This window comes from Triticum aestivum, chromosome 7B (assembly GCF_018294505.1).
Source record: "Triticum aestivum cultivar Chinese Spring chromosome 7B, IWGSC CS RefSeq v2.1, whole genome shotgun sequence".
NCBI classification, from domain to species: domain Eukaryota; kingdom Viridiplantae; phylum Streptophyta; class Magnoliopsida; order Poales; family Poaceae; genus Triticum; species Triticum aestivum.
Genome location: NC_057813.1, coordinates 271,790,962 through 271,807,125, shown reverse-complemented (window position 1 = coordinate 271,807,125; position 16,164 = coordinate 271,790,962). Strand labels below are relative to the sequence as shown.

The 16,164-nt window shown below is 50.2% G+C and overlaps 2 protein-coding genes across 2 annotated transcripts; one reads left to right on the top strand and one right to left on the bottom strand.

Moving 5' to 3' along the window:
• Positions 1-1,680: 1,680 nt before the first annotated feature.
• LOC123156008 (heterogeneous nuclear ribonucleoprotein 27C) lies at positions 1,681-16,141 on the top strand. Its single transcript, XM_044574176.1, has 6 exons — positions 1,681-1,873; positions 1,964-2,004; positions 3,013-3,176; positions 14,662-14,767; positions 14,859-15,028; positions 15,421-16,141. Exons 1-6 carry the CDS (start codon positions 1,806-1,808, stop codon positions 15,940-15,942), a joined length of 1,071 nt encoding a protein of 356 aa, XP_044430111.1. The 5' UTR covers positions 1,681-1,805; the 3' UTR covers positions 15,943-16,141.
• Positions 13,018-13,877, bottom strand: LOC123156010 (uncharacterized). Its single transcript, XM_044574177.1, has 3 exons — positions 13,630-13,877; positions 13,448-13,547; positions 13,018-13,381 (listed from the first exon to the last, which is right to left on the bottom strand). Exons 1-3 carry the CDS (start codon positions 13,833-13,835, stop codon positions 13,343-13,345), a joined length of 345 nt encoding a protein of 114 aa, XP_044430112.1. The 5' UTR covers positions 13,836-13,877; the 3' UTR covers positions 13,018-13,342.
• Positions 16,142-16,164: the final 23 nt, after the last annotated feature.

Below are 16,164 nucleotides of genomic sequence, written 5' to 3'. Positions count from 1 at the left end.
AGGAGTGGAGTCCTAGTAGGACTCTCCCCTTCGTTGGCGCGCCCCTGGTGGCCGGCCTCCTCCCCCCTCCTTTATATATAGGGGCAGAGGGCCACCCCAAAGGACAACATTGTCTTAGCCGTGTGCGGTGCCCCCTCCACCATTTACTCCTCCGATAGTATCATCGTAGTGCTTAGGCGAAGCCCTGCGCGGATCACATCATCAACACAGTCATCATTCCGTCGTGCTGACAAAACTCTCCCTCGACCCATTGCTGGATCAAGAGTTCGAGAGCCGTCATCAAGCTGAACGTGTGCTGAACTCGAAGGTGCCGTACGTTCGGTACTTGGATCGATTGGATCGTGAAGACGTTCGACTACATCAACCGCGTTAACTAACGCTTCCGCTTTCGGTCTACGAGGGTACATGGACACCCCCCTTCTTGTTTCTATGCATCTCCTAGATAGATCATGCGCGATTGTAGGATTTTTTTTGAAATTGCATGCTATGTTCCACAATAAAAGGTTCCCCGGCGATGGGGCGGCGGCCAATGGCTTTGACCGCCGCTCTCTGCACAAGTGGGAAGCCCATCTCTTGCACGAAGCCAACTACCCGACGCTTCCCGACATGCGTGCGCCGGGACGGTGGAGGCTCAACGTTGGGGGCGTCCCCGTCCCCCCGCTGCCCGACGTCACGCGCCCCGACTACTTCCGCGCCGAGATCGAGCATGCGCGGGCATCTCTGTCGGAGGAGCAGCAGGTCCTCGCGGAGACGACCCCGGCAACCACGAGGCGTGGGTGGCGTACTTAACGCCGGCAGGCGGAGCGACTGGCCTCCATCAACAACACGCCGGTGGTGCGGGGGAGCAAAAACAGCGGCGACCGCCGCCTGTGGTGGGGCGCCCCTGGCCGCACGCTCCACGCCGTCCTCGAGTACCTCGAGGGCGGCAACGATCCGCCGCTGACGTACCCGGCCGCCCCGGTCCCCCGCCGGAGTGGCGACCAATGGATGACGAGGAGGACAGACTCCCCTTCTTCCTCCTCCTCCCACTCCTCCGGGTCGCCGACGCCCTTCAGCGTCAAGGCCGAGTTCGCGGAAACGCCGCTCGACCGGCGCACCCGCAGTGCCGGCATCGTCATCAACGAGGGCGGGCGTGCCTCCTCCTATACTCCTCCCCGCCTCGTCAAACCGAAGACGGAGCCAGGGCTCGCCGGCGTGAAGACGGAGCCGGAGACGACGCGACAAAGGGGGCGTCATCGTGCTTGAAGATAGCGACGACGACACGCCGCCACCGGCCAAACCTATCCGCCAGGGCGGCCCCGGGCAGGGATACAACAGCGTGAAGAAGGAGAAGGACGACGACGACGGCGACGACGATGACGACTACGCCGCGTTCAGTGAGTTCTTCGGCCTGTAGTCGCGACTCTTTGTCTTTTTAGTAAATTATATGTTTTCTATATGTATAAAATGTGGAACGCCGAAGTTTATGTCCTGTTTGCCGAATCTTTGTCATGTTTGTCGAATTTTAGCCGAATTTCTTTTGAAAAATGTTTAAAAAAGGGCATCTGGGGCGACCTTGGAAGCGGCGGCCGAAAAGCCGATTTTAGCGCCGGTTCGCCCCCCCCCCCCTCCGACGATTTTTCGAGCCCCATGGGGGGCCAACGGCCGGAGATGCTCTAACTTGTATCCCATGGACCGTGGACTTTGATGAATGAAGTGGCTATTATCCCTAAAAAAGAAAAAGAAAAACGATCATATAATCGACCGAGCGGACGCGCGATCCGAACCCCCAGGACGGACCTTCACCCTTTCTCGCCAGCGCTGCCATGGGGAAGTCGGAGGCGAGACCCAAGGGCTATGGCGGCGGCGATGTTGGCGGCAGCGGAAGCCCCGGGTAAGAGAATCCCAGCCCCCTCTCCTCGCGAGCTGTCGAGCTTTCTCGATTTGGCTGCCTGATTTGTTAGGGTTTGGGTTTGGGTTCCAGGAAGATCTTCGTCGGAGGGCTCCCGCGCGACACCACACTAGGTAACTCGCTTTGGTTCCTTCCTGTTATGTTGTTGGTATGTGATGCTTGTGGCGCCTTGTGTTGGATGTGGTCACTCAGATCTCGATTCAGTCGTATCGTGTAGAGATCGGTATTTACTGGACTAGATTTCTACGGTTTAATGCGTTTATATGTTTGTTTAACTAGATTGTGTAGGCATATTCTATTTATTTTTCATGTATACGCTTATTTTTGTTGCACTGATTAATGCGAGTGAGACGGCCGAGTTAGTCGAGCGAGACACTGAGTTAGTGTGCGGACTTTGTAGCATGTAAATTTTGACAAGACGATACTATGATTGCTGCCCTCTTTGATCTTCAAAATAAATTCTATCAACGGCCACATAAATCTGCTTAGTATTGTAGTTTTTTGTGTGGTTTTATTCGGAACTGTTGTCAACCCGTGGCATGCATATCACGTGGCTATTTGTGTTTTGTAGTAGTGAAGCAAAACTTCTGTTTATTCATGAGATTATTCGACGTATTAGATTACTCTACTAAGTTATTTTCACGACCAAGGAGATGCTGTTTGTGCACAATGTGGGTTGCAATTGATCCACAGTAATTAATGCCTACAGAGGAGCATGAATGGACTAGCACTGTTTGAGTCAATCATGTTTGGTTCTTTACCAATCATCTGATTGATATAGATACTACCCCAGTTAATCCCTCCGCTCCAAAATGCTTGAAGTTCTAGGTTTGTCCTCTTAAGTCAAACATCTTTAAGCTTGACCAAGCCTATAGAAAATATACTAACATCTAGAACATCAAATTAGTGTCATTAGATTCATCATAAAATGTATTTTCATACTATATACAGCTGATGTTGTAGATGTTGAAATATTTTTCTATAGACCTTGTCAAACTCAAAGATGTTTGACTTAGCACAAACCTAAAACTTCATGTTTTAGAATGGAGGGAATCCCTGAGTTATATATTCTCTTGAGTTATATTTTAGTACTAATTTGTATATGTAATTTTCAATGACAGCCACATTTCAGAAGCATTTTGGCAACTATGGGGAGATAGTTGATTCGGTGATAATGAAAAATAAGCAGACATCTCAGCCAAGGGGTTTTGGCTTTATTACATATTCTGACCCTGCTATTGTTGATAAAGTGATGGAGGACACCCATGTCATCAATGGAAAGCAAGTAGGTTTTGTGTTCTAAATACACCACCTAGGAGTGCAGCTTTACAATTGCTAAACTGTTTATTGTACTTTATAAAGTTAAGCACTTCTAGCTTTACTGTTAATGCCCACGCCTTGTGCATGTGACTTCCATATGGCCTGTGGTAGGACTAGGGTTCCTACCAGTGCGGATACGTAGGTTATAGGGATGAGGTGGAGGTGGACGAGGGCTGGAGCGGGCGCACCGGCGAGTGGGCGCCGTCGCGGCTAGGGTTAGGGGCGGCGGCGGTTGGCTATTGTCGGCTAGGGTTCCGGCTCCTCTGGGAGCCAGGCAACAGAAGATTATAATATCTTTATTGCTTGCTCTCAAACGATGTCTTACAACTAGTATTTATAACTTTAGCCTAAGATAACTTGCCTAAGATAACTTGTGGGTCGAGCCCCTAATACTAATGCCCGGTGGGCCTCTTCCTGGTATAGACCAAATCGGTCATAACATCTCTCCCCGCCTGCGCAAACAGCTCGTCCTCGAGCTGAAAGTCTGGATAGTGTTGGCGGAATTCTTCACGCTGCTCCCAAGTAGCCTCCTCCTTCGGAAGGCCTGCCCACTGAACGAGGATGAACCAGACGCCACGACGGAGCTGCGCCTGCAATACCTTTGCTGGCTGTGGAAGAATGCGACCATTGGCGATGGGAGGAAGCGCCGGTGGAGCCGCCGGTGGCTCGCCACGGAAAGGCTTGAGCAGCCCCACATGGAAGACGTCGTGGATGCGAGCGCGGGCTGGAAGCTGAAGACGATAGGCCACCTTCCCAATGCGCTCCAAGATAGGGAAGGGCCCGGCGTAGCGAGGGCCGAGCTTGCGCTTCGTGCGCGGGTCGAGTGACTGTGTAGAGCGGTGGAGAAGACGCAGCCATACCCAATCACCCACCGCGAACTCCGCCTCGCGATGATGATCGTCGTAGTAGTGCTTGGCCAGCTGCTGGGCCTGAAGGAGACGCTGATGAACCTCAGCAAGCATCTCGTCACGAGTGCGGATGAGGTCACCCGCAACCTCCGTCCGAGCTGTCTCCGGATCCACCGGAAGTATAGGCGGGGGTGGTCGACCATAGACCACCTCAAATGGCGTAGCGCGCAGGGCGGAGTGATAAGAGGTGTTGTAGCAGTACTCCGCCCAAGAGAGCCAGTCCACCCAAGCGCGAGGCCGATCACCTGTCACACAACGCAAATACATGGCAATGACCTTGTTAACCACCTCGGACTGACCGTCTGTCTGAGGATGGAACGCCATACTCAGGCAGAGCTGGACACCCGCCATCCTGAAGAGGTCGCGCCAGACATGGCCCGTGAACACGGGGTCTCGATCACTGACGATCGAAGCAGGGAACCCGTGTAGACGGACGATGCCGTCGAAGAAGGCCCGGGCCACGGACGCCGCCGTGTATGGATGGCCGAGTGCTATGAAGTGGGCGTACTTGGAGAAGCGGTCGACCACCGTGAGGATGACCGACTTGCCGCCCACCTTGGGAAGGCCCTCAATGAAGTCCATGGATATATCCGCCCAGACCTGAGATGGCACCTCCAAGGGCTGGAGTAACCCGGCCGGCCTGAGAGTCTCTGTCTTGTTGCGGTGGCATGTCTGACAAGACCGAACCCAGTCGCGGACCAGGGCGCGATCGCCAGGGATGTAGAAGTCGGCGCGAAGATGATGGAGGGTTTTTTGCATACCCTCATGACCCGCCGAGTGGGCGAGCTGTAACACCTGGTGACGGAGATCATCCTGCGCCGGCGCAAAGACCCGGCGCCCATGTAGGAGCAGTCCGTCAGAAAAGCGCCAAGGCTCCTCTAGGTCGCCGGCCGTGAGCTGCTGCTGAAGACGGACGACGTCGTCGGCCGTCGCAGTGGCGCGACGAATGTCGGCGAAGAGGCCAAACGTCGGCCCGGAGCGGATGCACAGGGCCGCTCCGGCGGACTCGTCGGCGGAGGAAGCGAGGTCGGAGTCGTGACGGGACAGCGTGTCGGCCACGGTGTTAAGGCGGCCCGGCCGATACTCGACGGAGAAGTTGAAGCCGAAGAGCTTGCTGATCCACTGGTGCTGCGGCACGGTCGACAGCCGTTGGTCCAGCAAAAACTTTAGGCTGTAGTGGTCGGTGCGAATCTGGAAGGACCGTCCCCACAAGTACGGCCGCCAATGACGAACGGCCTGTACAAGGCCAATGAGCTCCCGCTCATATGCTGCCAGCTTAAGATGACGCGGAGCGAAAGGCCGGCTGAAGAAGGCGAGGGGCCCATCGCCCTGATGAAGCACGGCGCCGAACCCTGCGCCCGAGGCGTCACAGTCCACCACGAACGGGCGGTCGAAGTCGGGCATCTGGAGTACGGGGCCCGTCGTGAGGGCCCCCTTGAGGGCCTCGAACGCCGTCGTCGCCTCGTCGTCCCAGGCGAAAGCGTCGCGGCGAAGCAACCGCGTGAGGGGCGCCGCGATAAGCCCGAACTCCCGGATAAATTTCCGGTAGTAGCCGGCGAGGCCGAGGAACCCGTGGAGAGCCCGCGGCGAGTGAGGCGTTGGCCATGCGGAGACGGCTACCACCTTGTCGGTGTCCATAGCCACCCCGTCGGCCGAGATGACGTGGCCCAAGTAGGCCACCGAAGGCGTCCCGAACGAGCACTTCGAGCGCTTAAGGTGGAGGTGGTGCGCTCGAAGCTCGTTGAAGACGATGGCGACGTGCTGGAGGTGCTCGGCCCAAGACGCACTGTAGATTAGAATATCATCAAAGAAAACGAGCACAAACCGGCGTAAGTAGGGCCTGAGGACGTCGTTCATCAAAGCCTGGAAGGTCGCCGGGGCGTTGGTGAGGCCAAAGGGCATCACCAAGAACTCGAAGTGGCCGTGATGAGTCTGAAACGCCGTCTTGGCGATGTCATCCGGGTGCATGCGCACCTGGTGGTACCCCGACCGAAGGTCAAGTTTGGTGAAGAAGCACACCCCGTGGAGCTCATCGAGGAGCTCGTCAACCACCGGAATAGGGAACTTGTCCCTAAGTGTGACAACATTAAGGGCACGATAATCGATGCAGAAACGCCATGTGCCGTCTGACTTGCGGACGAGAAGCACCGGCGCGGTAAATGGCGAAGTGGAGAGCCGGATGATGCCTGCCGCGAGCATGAGCGCACACTGCCGCTCCAACTCATCCTTCTGCAACTGTGGGTAGCGGTAAGGCCGTACTGCCACCGGCGCGGAGCCTGGCAGAAGATGTATACGGTGATCGTACGTGCGGGCGGGCGGCAGCCCTTGTGGCTCGGTAAAGATGTCCGTGTGCTACTGGAGGAGGCTCTCCAATAGTGGGTGCTCGGCCGTGGCGGTGGTCGCGGCCAGCTGGAGTGGAGTGGTTGGGGCGGCACCGCCAATGCCGTCCCACCGAATGCGGCGGCCCAACCGCTAGAAGGTCATCGTCAGCGCGTCGAAATCCCATAGAATAGGACCAAGAGTGCGCAGGAAGTCGACGCCGAGGATGAAGTCGAAGCAGCCCAAGTCGATGCCGGCGCAGGTGATGGTGAAGTGCTCGTCGCCGATAGTGATGGGCACGTCGCGGGCGAGCCCGTGGCAGCGGAGACGGTCGCCATTAGCGACTGTGACTCGCAACTGCTCACCGCCGGTTGGCTGTAATGCAAGGCGCCGCATCGTGGTCTCCGGCAGGAAGTTATGCGTGGACCCTGTATCCACTAGGGCCACCAGGCGCTCGCCCTGGATCATGACCGGTAAGAGCATCGTCCGTTCATCACGGATGCCGGCCAGCGCGTGTAGGGACACCACGAGGGCGGTGGCCGGGGCGGGCGCGGGTGCCGCTGCGGGCTCCGCAAGGGCTGGAGCGCCGAGGCCATCCTCCAGTGTCTCCTCCTCAGTCTCGTCTGTCGTCTCCAGGTAGAAGAGGCGGGGACAGACATGGCCCGGTGCATAGGGCGCATCACAGTTGAAACACAAGCCCAGGCGCCGGCGTTCCAGCTGTTCCGCCTGAGTGAGGCGCCTGAATGGCCGCGTCGGTGCCGGGGTGGGTGCCGGGGCGGCTGTGGACGACGCCGGTGCTGCCGGAGACGGCCGGGGAAGCTGTCGGCCCCCACGTGGCGCGGATGGACGCGTTAAGGCCTGGGCGCGCTGCTCGAACGCCCGGGCATAGTACATGGCCGTCTGAAGGTCTTGGGGCCCCTTCATCTCGACATCCACGCGGATGTGGTCGGGAAGGCCGCCGATGAAAAGCTCCGCCCACTGTAAGGCCGTCACACCGGGCGCGTGGCACGCCAGGGCCTGGAAGCGGTCGGCGAAGTCCTGCACCGTGGAGGTGAACGGCAAGCGGCCCAACTCGGCCAAGCGGCTCCCGCGGACCGGCGGCCCGAAACGAAGAAGGCACAACTCTCGGAAACGATCCCACGGGGGCATGTCGCCCTCGTCCTGCTCGAGGGCGTAGTACCATGTCTGGGCGGCCCCACGTAGATGGTAGGAAGCCAGCCAAGTATGCTCCGACGCGGGTGTGCGCTGTCCGCGGAAGAACTGGTCACACTGGTTGAGCCAGTTAAGCGGGTCGTCGGAGCCGTCGTATGTGGCGAAGTCGATCTTGGCGAACCGGGGCGGCTGCTGGTGTGGCGCACCCTGGCCCACTGCCTCGGCGGTGCGTGGGGCTGATGATGGTGCGCGGTCCATGGTGGAAGGCCCGGCGTAGTTCCCGGTGGCGCCCGACGCCTCGGGCGGCAACGGGAAACCGGACGGCGGACGGGCCCCCGGGTAGGCCGAGGGCGGCCCGTGAAGCCAGTCGGGGAGTGGTGATGGCGATGACGGAAAGCGGACCTCCTGGATCGGAAGCCCGCTCGGCAACGGCCGGCCCAAGTTAGGGCTGGGATGGGGCGGTGGAGGACCCTGCTCCGTGACTGATGGAAGTGACGGCACGGCGGGAGACGGCGTGGCCGGCGCGGTCCAGGTGGGCCACTGCGGCCCCTTGGCGGCGGCGAGTGGCGCGGTTGCCGTCGCGAGCTGCGGCGGCCACTGTGGCCAAGGCGGCGGCGCGGCCGCCGGGGCGGGGAGCGCCGGGTAGCCTCCGGTGATGGCCCCCGGTACCGAGTACCACGGCAGCGCCTGCGGACCCGCGGCCATGGCGGGATGTAGTGGTGGAGGCGGCCCGTACGGATTTGCCAGGTAGAGGCGGATGCCCTGGACCGCGGTGACTAGGTCGTTGAGGACGCCGGCCATTGCCTCCTGTGTGAACTGCTGCGGCTGCAGGGGAGGTGACGGCGGCGGCGTATGTTGGACGGGGGTCGGTGGCCGCCTGTGGCCTGACGCGGTGCCGGGCGCCGGGAGGGTCGGCGCCGAGAGCGACGCCGTGGCGCCTGCCGAGAGCGAGGCCGTGACGCCCGGCGCGGAAGCGGCGGCGGTGGAGGAGTTGGCGGCAGCGGCGGTGGAGTTGATGGGCAGCGGTGGTGGTGGCGGCGGCGGAATTGGAGGTGGTGAAGACATGGTCGAAACCCGGGTACCTGGTACCAAATTGGTAGGACTAGGGTTCCTACCCGGCGGTGGTGGAGTTGATGGGCAGCGGTGGTGCTGGCGGCGGCGGAATTGAAGGTGGTGAAGACATGGTCGAAACCCGGGTACCTGATACCAAATTGGTAGGACTAGGGTTCCTACCAGCGCGGATACGTAGGTTATAGGGATGAGGTGGAGGTGGATGAGGGCTGGAGCGGGCGCGCCGACGAGTGGGCGCCGTCGCGGCTAGGGTTAGGGGCGGCGGCGGTTGGCTGTTGTCGGCTAGGGTTCCGGCTCCTCAGGGAGCCGAGCAACAGAAGATTATAATATCTTTATTGCTTGCTCTCAAACGATGTCTTACAACTAGTATTTACTAGTACAAATGCCCGTGCGTTGCAACGGGCATGGAATCTTGCAAAATCTACTCAATGTGTCAATAGGTACAACTTTTGGGTTGGAATCATTGTGACTTATTGAAGTTATCACGTTGGTAGGCTCGAAAATAAAATATGGGCAACTTTATTCGCCGAACGTCGCACCCAGCAAACCTTGGACTCCATGAAGTCCTGAAGTTCTTTATCATTACACACCATTTCTTATATTCCGTTCTAATAAACATGATTATTGTTTCTCGGCTGAATATTGGTCGTTAAGAAGCCACCTCGACATTCTTCGGCTAATTGAAGAATAATTCATGGAATAGTCTCTAAATCTTTTTCTTTTCTTTTCGGCAAACATGAACTTTTTTAATAAAACAAAATGGTTTATAAAAAAAGCATTTTTCTGAACATTTCTAAATGCATTTTTTAAATGTAACAACTCTTGGGAATTTTGACCAGTTTTTAAAAAGTGTGAATATATACATATAACTGTGTGCTTATTATAAAACGATTTTTACTATGTTGGGTATTTTTAGATATATACTTTTGTTGTACTTTTCATTTTTATTTTATGTTAAAATAATTTGTGATTACAAAAAGGTTCTAAAATTGCAAAAAACATTGTTCGTTTTGACTTCTCAAAAACAGTTCTTTAATTCAAAAAACGTCCATGATTTCAAAAAATATGAGCAATTTTTTATTTTTTGGAAAAAATTATAAGCATTCTTTAATAATGATGAACGTTTTTTAAACTTGAATAAAAACTTTTAATTCGGTAAAAAATGAATTTGTTGAACATTTTTCGAAAATGATGAACACAATTTTAATTTAATGAATTTTTTTGAGGTTGGTGAACAAATTTTGATGAACGTTTTTTAAATCCGATGAAAAAATTGAATTCGATTAACCCTTTTTTTACATCGATGAACATTTTTTGAAATTCGATGAACAAAAAAATCTTTGCGAATTTGAAAAGAAATTTCACAAAAAAAGTGAAAAATAAAGATGAGAAAAGAAGAGAGAAAAAGGAAAACATAAAAGAAAATGAAAGGAAAAAAGAAAGAAAAAGAAAATACGAATAAAAAAACAAAAAATGGGCTTGCGCATGAGAACGCCCAGCGCGCGGAAGCGCCGTATAGGCTTCCCCCATAGAGAACACTTTGGTATTAAAAAAAAAGGAGTGTCTATATTACAATCGACTGAAATTGAATTTGCCTTCAATCAAATATACCAACCAGTAAAAATCTGACACCAACTGAAAAAAAAACTTGACTGAAAATAAAGGGGCATTCAACCAATTTTTTCAGGCATTACAAACATGACACGTGTATGACCTATGCGCTCTATGATCCATGAGCAAGCAATGAAAGGGCCCAAAAAGCAACACTGCCAGGACAGTACTCTCACGAGCTTCTCCAGGTTATTGACAGTTTTGTTTTCTTCATAATACTATTGGAAGAAAACCTGAAATTCTCATGGCATTCTCAAGGATCTGAAGTTGATACTTGTGGAAGAAACTCCTGAACACAAACATAGTATAAATTCATAATTAGGCTGCCGTAAAGTCATCATCAACCTGCTGTACAATGACCAACACAAGATGAACTAATCACATACTAAACATTTCGTCGTCATGAAGCTTTAAATACAGTGGCTTCAGTTGAAATTTACAGTCATCTCACTACGAATAAAGAGTAACTTTTAAAGTGTATCACATATTCAGCTTTGATGAATTTTACAGTGTTTCATTTTACTAAAATTCCAGTCAGTAACAACCAGATCACAACAAAGATACTGGAACTTCAGTAAAAATAAGGAGAAACAACCAGTAACAATGTGTGCTTTATGATCAGATAAGAACGAGAAAGAGGATGGAGGAAGAAGGGGACAGAATAGCTACACAATCAGGAAACTACAGTCACACCAAGAAGACAAACTGTAGGTCAGTACTCTCACAATATCCTTCAAATAGTTCTTCCAGTAAAAAGTGTAGCACTATAAATTCAGGTAACTGTATAGTGTAAAATCTATCACTGTAAAATACAAAAATCACAACCTTTAGGCTACTACTATAAATTACAGAAGTTGTAACCAAGGGTAGTGTAAATTCAAACATAAGGTCACTGTAAATTCAAACAATCAAAAAAATTATAGTGCGGTAAATTATAGAAGCTATAGGACAGTAAATCCTTCATCAGGTTAGTCATCAATTAACTATAATTTACTACGAATACAAACAAAAAAGTAGACTTCTATGAATACTACAGTACTGTAAAATCCGAAGGTTGAGGTCGGTCGTGGCGCCCATGCATTGCATCGGAAAAAAAATCACACGCCCTTATGGTTGTCCGGATCTTCTACTTGAAGACGGCTAATCATTACGCCGTCGTCCCGAGCTCTTCCTTGCTTCCCTCATTGTTTGATAATCTATCCAGCCCTTTTCTAATGGACCACTTGGCCTGCTGTTTACAAAGCACATATCAGCACACTGTAACACTGCCAGTAGTATTCATACATGGAAAGCCCACACAACGTTCAATCCTTCTTTACCGGGTCTTTCTCTTATTGCCACGTTGTAACCACACCCCTTAACCCTCTGCACAACTGTCATTCCTTCTTCACCGGGTCTATCATTTGCCATGTTATACGCACACCTCACCCTCCTGCTATTCTATATCTGTAAGCATCTTGTTGATCCGCTAAGCATCTTGTTTCAGTAGATAAGTCGAGTTGTATAGCCGTCTAACTCATATTATCATTGGTGCTTCCTGAACCACATAAGAATTGGACTCTTGTGATCCTGAATAATGAACTGAACCCGTAACAAAAAATGCTCAACATTAAGAATATTTAATTTAAAAAATCAGGACCTGAACGATTATATGCATAAGCCTGATGGTTGCATATAATACAAAGATTGTTGAACCGGTGATTGCTAAGAGGTCAATTTCATGCATCAAATATAAACTGTAGTAGAATTTGATAATTCTAAGCTTGAAAGGAAACCTGGGTACAAAATGACCTATTGGGTGTCGCCTTCTAGGAAATCTACCCTGTTCTGAAGGCTTGTGTAGATGAATTATTTTCTATGTGGAAAGATATACTTGTACACGCTGCGCCTTCGCCCGCTAATAGCAGCTAAGAAGCATGATCACCTAGAGCACAATCACTAGATTTAACAAGAACAAAAGGAAAACAATTTTATACATGAATATCTATATGACTGCAGTCAGAACTAAAAGTACCCGATTTTAAATATGGGTTGGGTGGCCTGCAGGAGTGCAGTACTTGAGAGACTATGCTAGTGTAGTAAACATAAATTTGGCCGGTCAGCTTCTATAGGGAATGCAAAACACTTATGAAATAAGAAACAGAGAACATCTAAGCAGAAATAAGGTACATGTTTGCTTACGAATGGTACTAACATGATATATTTTCTGCCCGCCGGTAAGTTATCAAGCAAGATCATCAAATGTTTCTTTGTAGATCACATTGTGAGTATTGCCAACAGTTTTCAGGAGAGTTATTTTCAGTCAAAGCTGGAAGATGAAGACTGACTAAGAAATACTCACATCAGTCAAAATAAAAATCCTGGGCTGAAAATTTGAGATGTACATAACTACTACAATGTAGCAACGAACCCATACACTTTTTTCATTATCACTGCTGCCTTTTGACACTCAAGCGGACATTTGTATTGGCGACTATAAGAAAACTGAAAAATATATTAGATAGAGCGGGCGGTGAGGTCCCAGGTGGGGGGAGTGGGGGAGGCGGCGGGGTGGCACTCGGTAGGCAGAGCGACCGACGGCGGTGTGATCGCATGCGAAATCATAGTCAGAACTTTGCATTTGAAGGTACACGCTCAGAGGAAATTTTTTGCTCAGTGCCAAAAGTATCAAATGCCTAAAACTGAAAATCACATCCTGAACTGAGCATTTTATTGAGAATCGGCAAAATAAGTTAAAGACAACAGTACGAGAACAGGTGAACGGTGATCTGATTTCAACACAAAATACTCATGAAGAAATAAAATGGGTGGACAGTGATTTGGTTTCTAAGCATAAAACTGATCATGTTTATGCCACACATTAAGCACATAATGTGTGCGTATTTGGAGCCTGAAACATCTACCAACTAAAACTACTCCCAAAGGCAATCTTCAAGTTCAATCTTAAGACGTAACACATAAAGCTACAGACTACAATTTTGATGCACAGATTTAGCTCACTCAATCCAGTTTAGAGAGTACCCACACCCAATTCTGGAAAAAATAATGCGAGGCCCAATCCTCCGCTGCATCAAGCATCAACCATCATGAGATTGATTCCATAATTGATCTGAAAACAGTTGCTTGGATTAATGTACTGTTACAACTTGATGTCAGAGGAAAGGAGGGATAAAACCTCGAGGAGCTGCATGTCCATGGCGTCCTTGACATCTCCTTGAAGAATCCCTTGACAACGGCGACCGTGATGGATGGGGAACTCCCATGGCGTGCCCCAACTGCATCTCCAGCAGAGAATATGAAGAGAAGGTGAGGTGTATGGGCAGCGGAATCTCGGCCAAGAAGGAAGGAAGGACGAACCTGGGACCACCGGAGACACGCCGGCGAAGCCATGCCCGAAACCCTAGCCATGGGTGTGTGGTTGCGAGCGGGCTGTAGAGGCCGGGAGCAGAGAGTCTGGGTGGAGGGGAGGGAGGCGCGGACCGTCGGCAGCTTGGGGCGTGCCGCGCTGCGCCGGAGGCGCCGGAAGCAGCCGGCATGGGCGGCGGCGGCGGCGATGACTTCATAGGCGAGAGGGAGAGGAGGCGAGCCCGTGTGCTCTGTGTGTGGTTGTGTTTCCTTTTTTCTTTACAGAACTGCTTGGACCGCGCGTTGAATAGTCCAAACGACAGGGGCTTTTACGCAAAAATGAATCGTTTTTCCTGAGTACCACTTAAACAAGGACCGCGGGTTGATTTCAAAGAAACAGCGGGGTTTTTTCGCAAAAACACCAGCGACGTACGACCAGAAGCGATGCGTGGTTTATTAGTAGGTAGAGATAACTTTAGCCTAAGATAACTTGCCTAAAATAACTTGCCTAAGATAACTTGTGGGTCAAGCCCCTAATACTAATGCCCGGTGGGCCTCTTCCTGGTATAGACCAAACCGGTCATAACAGCCTGCTTAAATACTCATCCATATTAACTTGCTGATTATAAAATCTTGATCTTCTGATATATTTATTTTACTTATTGATTTGATGCTTGCTTCATTTTCAATTATAATCATTCATCAAGCACTTCAAATGCTAACAGGGTTTTAGTTGCACCTATGTCAGTCTGTTTCTCTGTGTTCTTTAATTTATGGTGTTTCTGGTTCAGTTTGATATCAACTGTGTGAATCCAGTTGCTCATTTTTTTTTAAGTTGGTCTATGCAAATATGCTTTGATTAAAGTTCTATTTTGCCATTTTTAGGTTCTTGTTAGCTCTATTGTTGTTGTATATATAAAAAAAACTCATGTTCTCTTCTATGTAGATTGGCACTCGAGTACCATATGCCTAGTGTATAACTTCCCTGTTCCTACATGATTGTAATGGAAATTACTTAGTGGGCTTCCCTGTTTTTGTTTCCAGGTTGAGATAAAGAGAACCATTCCAAAAGATTATATGCAGTCCAACCCTAAGGATTTCAGAACTAAAAAGATATTTGTTGGTGGCCTTCCCCCAATACTGACAGAAGGTATTATACGTTATGGAATCATATTGTCTGCTTCCCATTCTTTTTTGCGAGTCTGCTTCCTTATACATCCATTCTATGTGTTTATTTCTAGATGATTTCAAGGATTTCTTCGAAAAATATGGAGCTGTGGTTGAGCACCAGATTATGCGTGATCATCAAACAAGACGCTCCCGAGGCTTTGGATTTGTTGTTTTTGAATCTGAGGAGGTTGTAGATGATTTGTTAGCAAATGGGAATATGATTGATCTTGATGGTTCGAAGGTGAGTCTTGTGCATTGCATAACACAAATGCCACCATTTGTTAGCCCCTCCACTGTAATACTTTACAGGTTGAATCGTGTAAAGAAGTTTCACTTCAAATTAATGTCTGCCAAAAGAAATTTCATTCTTTTGTACTCCCTCTGTTCACAAATATAAGATGTTTTAGATATTTCAATATGGACTACATACGGACTGAAATGAGTGAACCCCACTAAGACGTGTCTATATACGTCCAATTCTGAAAAAAGTTAGAACATCTTATATTTGTGAACGAGGGAGTACATGTCAACAACTGTGTTAGTGTCATGGACCATCATGCTTTACAGATCATTGGTAGCGAGGACGTATAGGTTTATATTTGTCAGTACTTAGGTCAGTTGCTTTGTTTGTAGGTGGAGATCAAGAAAGCAGAACCAAAGAAATCCTCAAATCTGCCAACATCAACTGGTAGTGATTCTAGATCAGCATATGGTAGGGATTCTAGGGACCATTCTTCTGGGGATGACCGTGGTGGACTGGCTGATGCTTATAGCAGCTACAACAGTGGTGGATTTGGTCCTTACAGGAACCATGGAGGTTTTGTTGGTGGTCATGGCGGGGTACGTGACTACCATGAGCGATACAGTCATTACTATCCGGGATTAGGAGGCTATGAAGGCATGTCTTCTTCCTTTGGTTACCCTAGCCGTTTTGGGCCATATGGAGGAGGCTTTGATGGACCTTATGGTGGAGGGAACTTGCGTGGCTACAGGCGGGGTGGTGATGAGAGCTTTAGTGGCCCTGGCAGTTCTAGCTTTGGTGGCGCCATGTATGCTGGGGCATATGATCCTGCACTAGGTGTTTATGCACCTGGCGGCACACCTGATATGATGAATAGGGGAAGTTTTGCCCCAGGACGATATCACCCATATTGATGATTGGAAAGTGTCCTTAAGGATTTAGCCCAGCATAACTATCCTCGACATGGTTGCTTTTTCAAGTTGTGATTTTAGCAATTACTAGCCTACTAGAGAACCCTGTAATGGTCGAACCCATGTTCTGTAAATGCTTGCTAGTTTGTATGAACTTTAGCTTTTATTAGTTATTGTGTTGACGGTTTTGTTTGGGATGATATAGAACTATGGTACTTGTCATAG

What these genes read in the sequence shown, in the direction of transcription:
- LOC123156008 (XM_044574176.1), top strand. Translation starts at nt 1,806, where the DNA reads ATGGGGAAGTCGGAGGCGAGACCCAAGGGCTATGGCGGCGGCGATGTT. An exon ending in ATGTCATCAATGGAAAGCAA is followed by an intron (nt 3,177 to 14,661) that starts GTAGGTTTTGTG and finishes TTTTGTTTCCAG; the next exon opens with GTTGAGATAAAGAGAACCAT. An exon ending in TTGATCTTGATGGTTCGAAG is followed by an intron (nt 15,029 to 15,420) that starts GTGAGTCTTGTG and finishes CTTTGTTTGTAG; the next exon opens with GTGGAGATCAAGAAAGCAGA.
- LOC123156010 (XM_044574177.1), bottom strand. Translation starts at nt 13,835, where the DNA reads ATGAAGTCATCGCCGCCGCCGCCGCCCATGCCGGCTGCTTCCGGCGCC. An exon ending in CGTGTCTCCGGTGGTCCCAG is followed by an intron (nt 13,548 to 13,629) that starts GTTCGTCCTTCC and finishes CTGGAGATGCAG; the next exon opens with TTGGGGCACGCCATGGGAGT. An exon ending in TGGACATGCAGCTCCTCGAG is followed by an intron (nt 13,382 to 13,447) that starts GTTTTATCCCTC and finishes AACTGTTTTCAG; the next exon opens with ATCAATTATGGAATCAATCT.